Source organism: Silene latifolia, chromosome 5 (assembly GCF_048544455.1).
Source record: "Silene latifolia isolate original U9 population chromosome 5, ASM4854445v1, whole genome shotgun sequence".
NCBI lineage: Eukaryota > Viridiplantae > Streptophyta > Magnoliopsida > Caryophyllales > Caryophyllaceae > Silene > Silene latifolia.
The window spans coordinates 14794985-14812390 of NC_133530.1; the positions used below are offsets into that span (position 1 = coordinate 14794985).

General features: G+C 37.2%; 2 protein-coding genes across 2 annotated transcripts in view; one reads left to right on the forward strand and one right to left on the reverse strand.

Annotated features, from left to right (window-relative positions):
* LOC141656799 (jasmonate-induced protein homolog) overlaps positions 1–17406 on the forward strand; it is a 239665-nt gene that overhangs the window by 144837 nt on the left and 77422 nt on the right. The window lies entirely within an intron of this gene.
* LOC141657910 (uncharacterized) lies at positions 1694–4046 on the reverse strand. The gene is made up of 6 exons (XM_074465306.1): positions 3970–4046; positions 2568–2762; positions 2361–2487; positions 2110–2239; positions 1837–2002; positions 1694–1736 (listed from the first exon to the last, which is right to left on the reverse strand). The coding sequence occupies exons 1-6, from the start codon at positions 4044–4046 to the stop codon at positions 1694–1696; spliced, it is 738 nt and encodes a 245-aa protein (XP_074321407.1).

A 17406-nucleotide genomic window follows, 5' to 3' on the forward strand; every position in this document is an offset into this window, starting at 1 on the left:
AAACCTCTAGCTTTGAAACTTTCACCCAAGTGCTTTGCGAGACTTAACTCGTGTGCCATGAGTGAGCCCATTAGCTCATTGAGGGACAATTTGGACAGATCTTTAGCCTCCTCAATAGCCGTCACCTTCGGTTGCCATTTATCACTTAGGCTACGAAGGATCTTTCGGACTATATCCTCGGATTCGAACTCTCTACATAGACCCTTAAGTTCATTGACAATACTAGAAAAGTGAGAAGAAAGACAATTGATTGACTCATCTTTCATCATATTGAACATCTCATATTGTTGCGTGAGAAGGTCAATACGATGCTTCTTGACTTGAGACGTTCCTTCATAAGTAAGGTTTAAGGTGTCCCAAATATCTTTAGTCGAGGTACATCCGGAGATGCGATTGATATCTTGTTCACCGATGCCATATTGAAGAATGGACATTTCTTAGAATTTTTATCGACTTTCACTACAAAAAGAATTAAAACAGGCGACTGATTTTGGCGACTGAAATCAGTCGCCAAAATCAATTTGGCGACTGAAATCAGTCGCCAAACGTCAGTCGCGGACCTTAGTCGCCTTTTCTAGCTTTGGCGACTAAAGTCGGTCGCCAAATTTGGCGATCGAAAAATCGATCGCCAAATGACTAAAATGGCGATCGATATGGTAGTCGCCAAATTGGCGATCGATTATAGGTAGTCGCCAAATTGGCGTGAAATCGATCGCCAAATTTGGGTGACGTAGCTTGATTTATTTGAGGTAATTTGGCGATCGATTTAGGATTTGGCGCGCAATTGGTCGCCATTTTGGCGACTACCAGAATCGAATCGCAAATCCCAATTCGATCGCCAAAGCTCAGTATATTTTGGTGGTTTTTTTTTTCGTTTTCATTGCTAGCCAAATATTTACAACCTGCATACAAACCGATGTTCCACAACACCATACATCCCAAATTTCAACACACACAACACCATACATTTCAACCCAACACCTCCCATTTTCTCAAACTTCATTTCATATATTGAAAATGAAAGTTTTACAAGCTAAGCTATTCTAAATGTTCAAGTCTAAAGTGTTCAAGTTTTACAAGCTTACATGCTAAAATCATCTTACTTGGAAGCCAACACCGGCTCCACTCCCCCATGTGGACCATGCGGATCATTTGGATCGTAGTTGGATCTAGGTCCGGGGTTACAACCTTGCCACCAATTCTCAAACATTTCCATTCTTTCCTTCATTTGCCGGAATTCTTCATCACGTTTGACAAGTTCTTCATCACGTTTGGCATCACGTTCATCACGCTCTCTTATTTGACTTTGAAGTTGACTAATAATTCCCGGTTGATACGTGTTGCTGGGAATTGTTGAAGTCAATCTTCTACGCGTTTTCTCATAGAAAGCCGGTGTTGAACTTCCGGTACCATACACGTGCCCTTTCTTGAAGCCATCCACCAACTCATACCATATGTCATTATCCGGTTTTTCTGGATTGGCGGCTTTTTCTCGTTCAAATGCTTCCTACAATATTAAACAAATGGTTGTAAGTTAATATGGTAACCACCTTATATACGACATTTTAAAAGAGAATAAATTAACAAAAATTAAGTGTTACGGAAAACTTACATATAATTGCTTGTCTTTTGGCTTAGTCCAAGTTCTAACCCCTTTGTGGTCAACCCTGGAATGCGTGTCCGAAACTTGAGTTTAAATACCGTCGCACCATGATTTGTGACTTCTTCTTTCCTCTCTGAATGAAAAAAAACATACATGTTAGAAAATCAACAAAAAATAGAACATAAAATAAACATGTTGCATTGAAAACAAAAAAAAAGTGTGAAATAATAGACAAACTTACACCCAACATACGATTCCAGAACGATCGTGAACCCGCGTAATGAGTAGGCTCGTTCACGGCGTCTTCCTTTCCTCCTCTTTTGTTGAGGGATGCTTGCTTAGACTTCTTCTGAAAAGCTTCACTTTTGGTATGCTTTATTAAGCCTTCATACTTGTCACCTGCAATTACACATATGAAATCATAACTAATAAGTTACTGATATTATTTATAATATAAGAGAGTATATGCTAATTAATACAAATAACAAAACAAGTTAATTAAATACCTTTCATGTGGTCTGGTTCCTTTGGGCGCCTAACTACCTTCCAAATCACGTCCCGATATCGTCGAGTACCGACGTCATTGTACCTGTTACGGACATTCTGTTCTTGAGACGGTGACCAAGCAAATGATAGCTACAAAAAAAGCGACAAAATTTCATATTAGTATAAAATAAAAGTATAACCTTGGTTCTTAAAAAATTTATCAAAATTAATTATTTGGTTTCTAAAACAAAGAATTACGGAAAATATATACCCGAAAGTTATTGAACCACGCCTCTCTTTGTGCATGAGAAGCTTGTGTCCACGATGTAGGAATTGGACCCACAAAATTAGTCTTCGTGCTTTTCGTGACACCTCGTATCACGCAATCGTCCATAAACCTGCATTTATTTTGAACATGTAAAATTACAAAAAAAAAAAAAGAAATAAAAATAGTAGACTAATAAAGAATAAAACTTACCATAATCCCGTCGGCTCAAGAATCATCCGATGATCCGAAGTGTACCGTATCGGCACCCGTGCTGGCTCGTCGGTAGCGTCAGTCTCCTCACCGTCACCGTCTGTCTGCATCGGATCCTCCTGCACAAACTCCTCTTCCTGCTCCGGACGCGTACTCTGTCCTCCTCCTGAGCCGCCTCCACGCTTCCTACCTCGACTGCTCCGACCATCTGCGGTAATACAAATAAAAATTAACACAAATAATGATAAATGAAAATTATACAGACTTCTAAATTTTAATAATTTACTCTTGAGGAATACAAAATTATACCAATTTAATCATCTTCATCTTCAAACCCCTCGTCCTCATCCTCATCGTCTTCCTCATCCTCATCATCGTCATCATCATCATCATAATCATCTTCATCTCCAAACCCCTCGTCCTTCCTCCTTTTCTCCTCCTCCTCACCTCATCTTCCCCCCTCCTCTCCTCCTCTTCTTCCCTTCTCTCCTCCTCCTCCTCCTCCGCCTCGTCCTCCTCCGACAGTCTCTCTTCCACATCATAATATTCTTCCTCTTCCATGTCTTCACCATCTTTATTCTCATGCTCATAGTTGATTTCATCGGGTGGAGACAAAAGCGTTTCATTTGAAACGTTTTCTTCTTGGAAAAAAGTTGTATCAACTTGTGACCGTGCCTTTGTCTTAAAGATTGCACACCACGCATTTTGATTTCTATCATTTGTTGTGCTTGGATAAGTAGCAAAATACACTTGATGAGCCTGATGTGCAAGTATAAATGGATCATACTTAGAGTATGTTCTAGTACGATTCACTTCTACAAGCTTGTATTGTTCATGTACTCTCATTCCAGCCACAGAATTATCCTTCTAGTCAACCTTGAATAAGACAGTTTTATAAGCTCGGTCACGTCCACTATAACTAATTTCAAAGATATCTTCAACTATACCATAGTATTCGTTGTCATCAAGAGAAGAAATGGTAACCCCCCAATTGCACCTAGCCTTACCTTTACCGTGGTTGAATGTTTGAAAATTAAACCCATTAACCGAGTATCGATTCCACGTTCTTACCATTCTTGAAGGACCAAAAGCCAAACTTCTTATCAAATCATCTTGAATATTCAACTCAATTACATGTTTCTGAAACCATGATGGAAATTGGTCCTCATGTTTGTCCCAAACATCATCCTTACTTATATTAGGATTCCTCTGAATGAAATCATTAACAAACTGTGTTTCGTATGGCTCCAAGAGGTCACAATTAGATAGCACGTAAAGGTGGGCACGATTATACTCCTTATCACACTAGTAGAAAAACCCCCTACGGTGGCGGTTATAAATGACCTTTTGTGGCGGTTTTTAGAGATTTAGGGTCCGTCGTTTATCATGGCGTCGTATAAACTTTACGACGGTTGTAGGCAGTTGTTGAACCGCCGCAATAGCTCTCCTGTAGTGGCGGTTGTTATACAAAACCGCCATTATAAACTTATATAATACGACGGTTGTTAGACAAGAACCGCCACTGTAACTCATCTATAGTGGCAGTTATCTATTGAAAACCGCCACCATAGGTATTCAATAATTAACATTCCACCACAACCCGCCACTAGATATTCTCTATAACGTCGGTTGTTAAAGAACCGCCACTAAAGGTAATTATGACGTCGGTTGTTAGTAATGAACCGCCACTAAAGATGAATTAATAGTGGCGTTTCTTACCTAAGAACCGCCACCATAGATATTTTTTTTTTAAAAAATAAAATAAAATTATTTGCTACCAAAATTTCGGCAAAAATGTAGACATTGATTTAATAAGCCAAATAGCGAAATAAACAAACAATACATACAAAAGAATGTCAACCAACGAACTTGCATATCATCCGGCAGAACAATAATGTCGATGTTCAAAATTATACATCCAAGTGTATAAATAATCACATACATGCCGTCTCGGTGAATAAACTAATCTAACATTTCATGTTCTCTAAACATTTAATACCCCCACACGTCTTTATCTTTCATTTCGTCAATCAACATAGTTGAATCTGCAATAATACATTTAGCAAACCAATAGTTAAAAAAACACCATACATATGACTAAAATCAACACAAGACACTATAGAACACTCACAGGTTTGATCGAAAGCTTTTGCATGAGTGAGACAAAACCAGCGCAAGTAATAACTAATAAGACCTTAAAACATCAGTACCTAGGTTTACCTAGGTTTGACAGAGGGTTGAAAGCTCAGGATATCATCTGAATTGGTAGGCGCGTTGTTCATTGTATTCAACCGAGTAATGTGTAATGTTGAGGCAAGTATGGTAGACAAGATAATGGGTGGAAGTCTGGGTGCCGCTGCATCTGTGTACGCCGATTTTGCTGGAATTTTTGTAAAGCAGGGACCTGACCATTTAAGAGAAAGAGGCACACGTTAACATACAGCACCAGTGCCTCAAAGGAGCAGGTTAAGACTGTTCCGATTGATGGATGAAAATTACATCAAAGTGGTATTACATGACTAACTTCACAATAAAAAGAAGTGCTGTCAATTTAATAACCCATCTTATTAAGAGCCTAACAAATGTGAGGCTTGGTTCCATTCGAAAGAGAAGCAAAATAGAGGAAATATGACATCAGGAATAAGTAAGAGTGTAGGACTACATTACCCATCCTCCTCATACATGAAATTCCCTTTATTAAGGGGATAGATGCACAAAGTAGATTCAACAAACAAAATTGGACATCCTAGTAGAGAATGATGAGTAGCAAGTAAGCAGAAAGGTACAAAAATAAAACAATGGTTGGCTGCAGAAAAATTACAGGAAACTGGTTTATTTGCCAAGTAACTCGTCAACATCCTTACAACATATAAGTAGAGCTGGCAAATAATGACACGACACGAAAACACGACACGAACCCGACACGAAATTAACGGGTTTGGGTTGAGGCTTAATGACCCATTTATGTAAGTGGGTCGACACGAACACGACACGATAATTAATTGGGTTGGGTTTGGGTTGAGCTCTCTAAACACGAACTCGACACGAATGACCTGTTTACTAAGTTAATCCTAATTTTTCTTGATTCTCCATCACATAAATATACTTAAACTTTCCAAATATGGACATGACACGAAAACACGACACGAACCCGACACGAAATTAACAGGTTAGGGTTGAGGCTTGATGACCCATTTAAGTAAGTGGGTCAACACGAACACGACACGAGATTTAATTGGGTCGGGTTTGGGTTGGAAGGTTTGTGACCCGTTTACATGTGAAACGAACACGAACCCGACACGACCCGATCTGTTTGCCAGGTCTACATATAAGCATCAACCAGGATTGTACAAATTCCAATAAAACAAGAGAAATAATGATAATTTAACTTCATGGCATAAGGCTTCTAGCTAAAAAGCAAAATAAAATCATCTACCTCAAATCTGTTCCAGAAATACATTATAAGATGTTGCACAAACGCTGCAGTAGTAGATAAAGCCATTTATGAAAAACCCACACACGAAAAATATATAAAAGGGTCATAAAACATATTATTTGAACTAAAGCAACACTGAAATAAGTCCCAGGACAATAAAACGACATACCATTAGCATAGGAAAAGAAGTAAATGTGAAAAACCAGGAAATATAGCAAGAAGAATTCATTGAAATTGGTGTACGAACACTGCAAATGCAAGGAAATTCCAAGTATCAAATATGCGAAGCAGCGCACACATCTTAAATCTTAAAAAAATTGAGAAGACTGGTAAAAATAGCATTTCACTAACCTAGTAAGGGTAAAAAACTCACAAAGCCGGACCAGTATCAACAACTTGAAAGCCAGTAGTTGATTATCATTAAATTGGAACACAAAAAAGAGAATGCCCACCTATCATCAATACCAATTACTACAAAATTATGATAACAAGAAAGTTAACTTCCAGAAATGGGCACTAACATGAAGAAGTAACAAGAATTATTTCAAGTATGGAGTTTGGGCAATACAACTAGAAAAGGAGCATAAAACAAACCTCTAATAACCTCTTCAGCTTCAAGCAAAAATCTGGAATTACCAAAAGAAACACTTCGGTGGTGTTGATCAAAATTATTCACAAGAAACAAATTAATAAAAACAGAATCAATAAAAATTACTCTACTAACTTAGCAAACAAAGATAAATCAATGACTAGAGTGTAGCGTTCGAATGGGGGAATGGTCAGCGTTTGAAGGTAGCTTCGTTCCACGGTAGACCGGTGTTCAGAGTGAAGGTCGAATTGGTGAATGCAAACAAACAAAGGGAGCCATATGCTGAAGGCTGAGAACCACCAACATCAGCGTCTAATTTAACCCCATCCCTAAAAAATTATAATACACAAGAAAATTCAAACTGAAAATTTGGCGAAAGAAGACAGTAGAGCCCATGAGCACGTTAACTGAACTAAGACAATCAGACAAATAGATAAAACTGCACAAAGCTTCTTTCAAGTAAAGCCTAGTGCATTGCTAATGCCATGTAACAAAAACAACATGAAAGACATACAAACATAAACAGAACACCTTGTCATTCAATAGGACAAAGTCTGCTGTCTAGTGCATTGTCTGCTGCCAGCTGAACATGCGACCACATTCGTGATTGGGTGCTTGGAACTCCTAAGGTCGGTGCTAAATTATACCTCCGTAATTCCATATTTGGCCTTTTGGATAGTTATAATTATTCAGATTTCAGCTGTTTCTATCCTTAATGTGTAAGAGTTTACCGTATTAATCTTAATTATTGATGGCAGGGCACTTTTGTCTCTATGGGTGTGTACTCTGATGGATCATACAATGTACCTCCTGGAATCATCTACTCTTTCCCCGTCACCTGCAAAGATGCAGAATGGAAAATTGTTCAAGGTAATAGTTTGGAAGTGCATTATTGAACTCTCCCAATATCTTCCCGTCTTGGATAGTATTTGGAAACACGAAATCCATACTAATATCGTCGCATAAAATTTCTTATGGTGACCAAAATGTCTCATCAATAATAGGAAGTTCATCCGTTTCTTTGTGATCAAGGACCCTATGGTCACAGCAAAGGTTCCAGAATACAGTTGATCATAGTATAGATCTCGGTCTCAATAACTTAAGTTTTCTAGCTCTAACAATCTAAGCTTGCTAAATGCAATCCATATGCGGTAAAGTCTAGTAGCAATGATCTTTACTAGTATAAATTAGAGTAGAACAAAGCAAAATTAGAGGAGAAACACACTAAAATGATACCAATTCAGCAGGAAATGAATGAAAAATAGGACAATTTACAGGAAAAAAAAATGATACGCCATTGCCATCTTGGACAACTAAGCATGATTCTGAAATTGAATAACTTTAAATTCCCCAAGTGACAACTAATAGCATGATAAAATCAATTAGACTCGGATTTAGGGTTTGTAATTTGGGGAAAACCAATACGAGACATTGCAATCGAAATTAAACGACAAATAACAGACAATTGATGTTTAATATTAAGAGATGTTAAACATCAAAACCCTAATTAATGGATTTCCTTCCATACAACTTTAAAACTATGATTAAGGAAGTATGAGAGTAGAGAGTTGTACCCATTAAGTTACTGGTGGTCATCGATGGCGGCACGACAGTAGCTGAAGCGGGACTCTCAACGGTGACATTAATGAACAGCGAGAGGGCGACATTAAGGTTGCTTCATTCGAAAACTGAATTGAGTTCGTAACCTTACAGCAAATAGGAAATGGTGGCGGACAACGGTGGCGTTGGACAGAGAACAGTGGACAGCGACGTAGAGTAATGATGATTAAGGGTTTGGCGGTAGGGGGAAGATGAAGACGAAGGAAATTGTAAATGATCTTGAATTCCCGATCAGTTAATAACTATGGAATTCTAAAGGGTTTTGATACACCAAGAAAAAAAGGGATTTTACTTTTTTGTGTGTGTTCGGTTGTCATTAAAACCGTCATAAAAACATATAATGGCGGTTTTTTATTAAAAAGTATTGTCACTTATTATTACTTTTAACGTCGCTATTTACGTCGGTTGTTAATAGAACCGCCACAATTGACTTATAGTGGCGTTTTCTATATGAAACCGCCATAATAACTTCTACTATCACGTCGGTTCTTAATTAAAACCGCCACAATAGACCTCCTACAGCATGAAAAATTCGCTCCCGCCAATTTTTTGGGCTTTTTGCGTCGGTTCTATTAGAACCGCCACGATAAAGGCGTCACGATAGGGGTTTTTTCTACTAGTGTCATCCAAATATCTTGTTTGCCCCTTTGATGAACACCCTTCATCATCTTGAGTTTGAAAAAATTCGGGTAAACTTCCGTCTACTTCATCTGGTTTCTCAACATTCAAGTTTTTTGCTTTGGTTTCTATATGTTTTTCAAAGTAAAGAGAACAAAAGTTTGCAATCTCTTCCGTTAAATAAGCATTGCATATAGAACCTTCCACCCTAGCTTTATTACCAATTTTTTTCTTCAAATGATTAAGAAACCTATAAAAGTTAATGATGAGTTTTATTAATAATAAAGTTAACATATAATAAATAGATTAGTTATTATTATTAATTTTAATTTAAAAGTAGCTAGATTATCTTAATTACCTTTCAAATGGATACATCCACCTATATTGGGGTCCCCAACTTTGGCTTCATATGGCAAATGAACCTAGGTAGATGCTCCATGGAGTTAAAAAATGCAGGAGGAAAGATCATTTCAAGCTTACACAATATCTGTGGTATTTGCTCTTCTAGACGAATCATGTCATCAACACATATTGAAGAGGCACATAAATCTCGGAAGAATTGACTAATCTCAACAACTGCATTCCAAACGTTTGTCGGCACGAGGTGTTTCAAAGCAACGGGTAATAATCGCTCCATGAATACATGACAATCATGACTTTTCAAGCCTTGCAACTTCAGCTTCTTAAGATCAACACATCGACTAAAATTTGATGCATACCCATCAGGAAACTTAAAATCTTGTAACCACTCACACAATACTTTTCTCTTAGCTTTGTCGAGAGTGAAAATGGATGTTGGCTTAGACCCGTCGCCGCGAATGTGTAATTTGGGACGATGACAAAATTTCTGCAAATCTTTTCTAGAAGCAATGCTATCACATTTTTCACCTTCTACATCCATGATCATGTCAATTAGTTGCTCAAAGAAATTCTTTTCTATGTGCATTACATCCAAATTATGTCTTATCAACATTGTCTTCCAATAAGGAAGGTCCCAAAGAACGCTTCTTTTAAACCAACCGTTTTTCTGCTTTTTCAATTCTTTAAATTCTTCCTCGGTACCCTCAATAGGGGATGGTAAATCACATACCGTCTTCCATATCTCATCCCCAGGCACTCGTTTCGGAGGGGCATCAAGTACCTCTTTACCTTTTGTGATAGCTTTCTTGTTCTTCCTATGTGGATTTCCCTCTCGTAAGAAGCATCTATGACAATCAAACCAGCTTATTTTCTTGCTATTGGGAAGCCAAAATGCTTTACTTTCCTCCATGCAACAAGGACATGCTTTTTGTCCTTGTGTAGACCACCCAGATAGCATACCATAGGCGGGAAAATCATTTATTGTCCACAAAAGGGAAGCTTTAAGTTGAAAATTTTGTTTTTTAGACACATCATAAGTTTCCACCCCAACTTCCCACAAATATTTCAACTCCTCCACCAATGGTTGTAAATAAACATCCAAATTACGTTTCGGGCTTTTTGGTCCGGGAACAATAAGTGACAAGAAGATAAATGGTCTTTTCATACATAACCAAGGTGGTAAATTGTATGGTGTGACCATAACGGGCCAACAAGAATACTTCCTCCCAAAATTACCGAAAGGATAAAATCCATCCGTACACAAGCCAAGTCGTACATTGCGGGGTTCCTTGGCAAAATCGGGATACATCCGATCAAATCGTTTCCATTCTTCCCCATCACTAGGATGACTCATCTTCCCTGGAGCACGTGGGTTTTCTTTGTGCCATCTCATTTGTTCGGCAATGTTTTTGGTGGCATAGATTCTTTGAAGTCTTGGTGCGAGAGGAAAGTAAAACAATTGGTTACATGCTATTGGTTTCTTACTCTTTTTGGCCCTCTTACTACCGTTGCCTTTTTCAACACCAAAACTGTATCTCCTTCACTTGTCTCATATCTATCCGCCCCACAATCTTTACATTTGTCAAGCAAAGCATCATCTTTCCAAAATAGCATACATCCTTCAGGACATGCATCAATCTTTTCATGCGGTAATCAAGATCTTTAACTACTTTTTTGGTAGTATAGAAACTTCGGGTCATGATATTATCATCGGGGAAAGATTCCTCAAGTAACGAGGCAATGCCATCAACAGCAACAAATGGCATATTGAACTCACATTTCAAGGTAATTAGCCTAGAAGCGGCTTGTAACAATGTCATTCTGCTTCCTTCATACAAGGGTTTTTCTGAGGCTTTTAACATGTCAAGAAAGGCTTTTGCTTGTGGGTGTGGCGGTTGTTCTTCAGAAATAGTTGTATGGTCATCACTATTAAAAATAGTGGAATCCATAGCATCAACAACCATCTCTCTATATGGGTTCTCATCATTTTGTATTTGTTGGGTGTGAGTTTGTTCATGAATTGGAGAATATGCTTCTCCATGTGAAATCCAATTGTAATAATTTGGCTTAAACCCGTTTATAATGAGATGTTCTTCTACTACAATGTCAAGCTGGTATTTCAGGTTTTTGCATTTGGCACAAGGGCACCTAAGTTTTTTGTCTACCAAGTCATATTCATCTTGTTGTTTAGAAAATTCAATAAACTCGCTAACACCCTTTATAAATCTAGCGGTAGGACGTCTTTTCTTATTGGAATGGTCTAATCTTCCTTCATACATCCATGAACGTTCCAATCTCTTCATTTTAATCTAAAGAAGACCCCAAAGTAATTTAAACATTTTTAAAAAAATAACAATAATATTACATACAAAATTTAAACATTGTACTCCACATTATACAATAAACATATGAAAACAATATATAAATATTGTCAATAAGTAATCCATCTTCGAATGGGGTCCTTATCACTCCAACCTAAACCCGTCAATGTACGTTTCAAGTCACTAGCAAACACACTTGTAATTTATTAATGAGGAAAAAATTCGGCAACAATTCCCTTGATTCTCCAAATACACATATACATGTATTCGGAGAACATTAAAGGGATCGCCACCAAACTCATTCCTCATTAATAAATCACAAGTACGTGTTTACTACCTAAATGACTTGAACGTACAAAGACGATCCCAAAATGGGGACTATTCAAGAATTACTCCTAATGAGTAATTCTTGAACGGTACTAAGTCAACATCAAATCAAACAACAACACAATCAAGTACTAAATTAATTAAGTCAATCAATAGCCCAATTCAACCACATAATAAAGGCTTCTATCCTAAAGTCCGTAACATAATTTGAACTAAAATTAGTAAATTTAAAAGGTAACTGGTAAGAGGAGGTTACCTAATCAAGTAAAAGCAAAAATGAAAAGAAAACAAGAAGCAACAGCTACCGCGTACGGTGGTGCCTAGCAGCGCGGTGACAACCCTGAAAAGAGAAAAGAAAAACAAAAATAACAAGGTTACCTAACATGAATTATCAAACTAAATTTATCAAAATCAAGTCCTAAAGAAGGTTCTATTTAGCTAATAGCTAATTTCTCTTAATCCAAAAGACGGTTCCACTTAGCTAATTCCATTAATGCAAAAGACGGTTTCACTTAGCTTAATATTAATAATAATATTAATTAAGACGGTTCCACTTAGCTTAATACTAATGATAATGAGACGGTTTCACTTACCTACCAACACCAAACACCACCTCACGACCCGAACCGCCACCGGTGGGCCCACCCACGGCCGAACCGCCAACCACCCCACCACGGCCCACCCACGGCCGAACCGCCACCCACCCCACCACTGCCCACCCCACAAAAACCCCCTTAATCATTCCCTTTTAATTCAAACACAAATTAAACTAAATCTAATTACAAATTAAACTAAATCTAACTACAAATTAATCAAACATACTAACTACAAATAAATCTAACCAACTAACAACAAATTAATCAAACTAACTATAAATTAATCTAACAAATTAAACTAAATAAACTGAAATTAAACAAAAACAACTAACCTAATTAAAGAGGGTGGATGTGGCGGTGGAAATGGCGGTGGAAATGGCGGTGGAAATGGCGGTGGAAATGGCGGTGGAAGGGTGGTTGTGTGGTGTTGTTGGTTGGTGTCGTCGCTTCGCCAAATCGCTCGTCCCCTTTTTTTTTTTGTTTCGCAAAGAGTAAAGTAGGAGAGAGGGCGCTGAATGTATTAAAAAATTAGCGATCGAATTTTTAAATTTGGCGATCGAAATTGATCGCCAAATTTGGCGACTACCCTAATTTCAGTCGCCAAATGTAAAAAAACGGTCGCCACGTAGATTCCCTTTTAAAAATGACACTGGTTTCTACTAAAAAAATTGGCGATCGATTGTCAATTTGGCGATCGAATTTTGATCGCCAAATTGGCGACTACCCATAATTCGATCGCCAAATCCAAAATTTCGGTCGCCACGTTTGATTCCCTTTTTGAAAAAGTCAGTCGCTAGATTGGCGACTAATTTCAGTCGCCAATTTGAAAATCAGTCGCCAATTTGGCGACTACTTCTTTCAGTCGCCAAATTTCGGTCGCCTGTTTCAGGTTTTCTTGTAGTGTTTACGATAGTCAGCCTCGACATAACTGTCCTCACTTTTTACGGCACTGTTCCCATCAGAGTTAGTAACCGTTATAGCAAGGGGACCCTTTTGGATAATGACCCAACACTCATAATCCGTACTTTTGACGTAGTGTTCCATACGGTGCTTCCACCAGGAGTAGTTATCCCCTTTGAAGATAGGGTACTTAGTATGCTTCCCATCCATGACTATAGGATCAACTCTCTGGTAATTAACCAGCTATCAAGAGCACAAGGCTCTGATACCAATTGAAGAGTCACGGGCGAGAGCACCTAAGAGGGGGAGGGGGGTGAATTAGGTGTCTATTTAAAATTTAATCTTAATGAAAGCTTCTTTTAAAACTCTTAAACACTTTAAACAATGCTTAGATGAAAGGAGAAGTCGATACTTAAAACTAGAGAGTTAGAAGTAATCAACAACGATTCAGCAAGCAGAAGTTACAGTATACTCAACTGTTGATTCACAAGATAAAAACGTGAGTATAGAGTGCAGCGGAAATAAAATGAAATAGACACGACAAACGATGTTTTTAAAACTGGTTCGGTCACTACTCCGCGACCTACGTCCAGCGCTATTTTATTAAACGTCTCAGAAGTAAATTCATACAAACTAAGACCACCCCGAATAATAAAACAACTCCCCAACCTACTCCGGTTGCTAATGCTTAAAAGCTACTCCGCTTCCAAGACTTTTGCTTTGGGCTACTCCGCCGAAAGACTCCGTGCTTAAAGTTACTCCGCAATAAGGCTTTTGCTTTGGGCTACTCCGCCGAATGACTCCGTGCTCAAAAACTACTCCGCTTCTAAGACTTCATGCTTAAGGATAACTCTATCCTAAGACTTGGTTTGGTTCTACCCGGTTGTTAATAGATTCCACTTATCTCAATGTTGTTCACTTAATTGAGCGGAAGAGATAAAGTTTAAGTACAAAACTCGGGATCCTTGAACACGACTAAACGACTAGGTGCAATACAATAACTTTATAAAAGACTCAAAAGATAAATAAACATACTTGCAAAATGATTCAAAGATTTGAAATAAAAAACGGTTTTGCAAAGTTAATTTACTCGATTGAAAGCTTAAGTCTTTTTTAGTTTAAAACTCGTTATTGCACACTTGTAAAAATGAATTAAGCAAGCTATTTATAATGTCCAAGTAGTATACTTTACACATTAAAATATCTTACACTCATAAGCACAAGTGATTAAAATATTGTAAGTAGTTTGCATGGGCAACATGCACAAGTCAACCGAATTCTCTATCAAGCAACCGAGTATTCTTCCTCAAGAAATCGGTGCCTAAGAATGCAAGAAATCAGATTGTGTACACACACAAAAATAGGTTGGATTTTTCAACAAGAAACAAGCATAAATGGTTGTGTTTATGGGAACCATAAACATTTCCATAAATGTAAAAAGTAAACAACCCATTTATAGAAAGTGTATTATTGTGCAAGCAAACTCCCTAACAAGACATTGAAAGCTTTATTTTCTTCAAAAGACTTCAAAACATTTCCAGAAATCATTTGTGATACTTGAAAGCATTTTAACAAAGATTCAAATAATTTCGAAATATTTCTTTCAAAGACGAGCCTTAATTAACAGTTGACTGAACTGTTGTTTTTGCACCTAAACGTGAATTCGAGTTAAGGATCTCCTTACAACACTTGACATTAACACTAATGACAATCTTTATCTTTGATCTTCATGATGACATTCTTGATAACCTTGAATTGACAATTGGAGCTTCATGCTACATGGGTAAAACTTAAGAGGCACACAATTAAATAACAATGAGATTAATTTGTCTTAAGACATCATCAACATTAACTTAATCAAATTGGGTCTCTTCAACGTGGGAAAACCCTTCTCAAATAAGGGGAAAAACCACAACCTCTCGGCAAATCGATCCACTAGTAAGAGATTAATTTGTTCAAGATTATTACAACCACTACCTCATAAGCTCAACAATAAGTATATAATCAAAGGAGATATAGCACTAAATTTAAACTACCCTTGTCAATTTAGTACTCCCACCACCCCAAAGATCTACGACAATACCTATCGGAGAGGACCGATACACCGTCACCGAAGGAGTGTTGATGTAGCTTGAACCACCCTTGAGGTAGATCGACTTCGAGTAGATTGGATCAAATCACCTCTTGTATTTGTCACTCATTCACTCAAACCTTAGTAACTGATCAATTTAGTACTTCGTATAATGTCTTAATATTGAATATATTAGCCAAAATATATTTATTCCTACTAATATCATAGAAGTATATCACACTAAATAATTTTAAAAAATAACAATAACTATATATATGTTTATGATTGAAATAAAAGCAAATAAACATTTATAAAATGACGTTAATTTGACCCATTTCTAACTCTAACCCGCTCTGAAACCCGCATAAATCCAACCCGTACAAACCCGAAATAAAGCCGACCAGTATTTTATCCGTGACCCAACTTGAAACCCGTTAATGTAACGTCCCGACCCGCCACCGTTGTGACACAATTCAATACGATGGGATGCTTCCTCTAGACACATTATTTGTCCTCATTTAAGCCTAAATGGAGAAAACCTTATTATTAAGTAGTGAGTGAAATATCTTATAAGCTTTTCATAATCTCTCTATTTTTTATATATGGGACAATTTTCCTCACATTTTATGGGGTGTTACAATTAACCTAACCCGTTTGATTAGGGGTGAGCAAAACCGGATATCCGATACGGTTTTGAAAACCGTATAGGATATCCGGTTTTTTAAATCTCCTTTTTTAGAAACCTTATCCGATACGGTTTTTCCGTATATACGGAAACCGTATATCCGGTATCCGGTTTTCAGCTTCATTTTTGTAATTTAATAAAAAAAAATCTTTTTTATGCGTTATTGATAGTTTTTTTTAGTAACTTAAAAGTGTTTTAAAAAGTTATAAAAGTAAATAACTTATAAAGTTTAATACTAATAAGGTTTAATCACCAACATATTGGATATTTTGTGATTTATGTATATATTTTAATATTTTATTCTAGAAAAAAGGCAACCGTATCAGATACGTATATCCGGTTTCATATTTTGTCGATCCTTATCCGATACGGTTTTTAAAGAATCGTATCGGATATCCGGAAATTCGTATCGGATATCCGCAAATCCGTATAATTAAATTCGTATAGTGTATCGGATACGTATAATAAAACCGTATCGTATAATTTTGCTCAGCCCTAAGTTTGATAGGTCTGGGTGTATCTATAAATCACCTTAAGAGGGTTAAAAAAAATTTGATCATATATTTTGAAAAATGATAATGTCACTATACTTTTTGTTAATGTCATAACAATATAATTGTATAAGTCAAGTTTAAGGGCATGTTACTATACACGATAAACCTAGATATGTAGCCAAATGAAAACAAAGATTGAGATACGAAGAAAGGGGGGGGGGGGGCATGAGCTACGAAATCGAGTGACATCATGCAAGTCATTATCACAAATTCTCATTGATGGCAGCCATATTTGGTCTTCAGCTGAAGACGGGCCAAATGTCGCCATTTTAACTACAAAATGTTACCATTTTAATGACAAACTATTATAGCTTTAAAAATTATTTACCTTAAAATGGTTACATTTTCATCTTAAATGGGTGACATTTTGCCCGTCTTCAGCTGAAGACCAAATATGTCTGCCATCAGCAAGACTTGCTGAGTCATTATAGATACAGGACCGTCTTTGGACTCGTGCGGTTGCACAGGTCCACCAAAATATTTGGCCATAATACAACAATCTTGGAAGCTAAAATAGAACACAAATTCTCATTTGTAAAAGACATATTGTCTCAAGTTTTGTCTTACCATGTAAAAATTCTACATGTGGGTAAATTAGACAAAAGCACAGTGTCTAGGAAGTATGAATCTTGTTTGTCTTATCTACCCCACATAGGCAGTACTTGACCCGTCGCAAGCTTGTGACGGATACCCCTGGAGTGATAAAGAAGACTTGCTGAAAATAGAATATTGACGATGCATAGTAATGTATTGTCCAAGTGG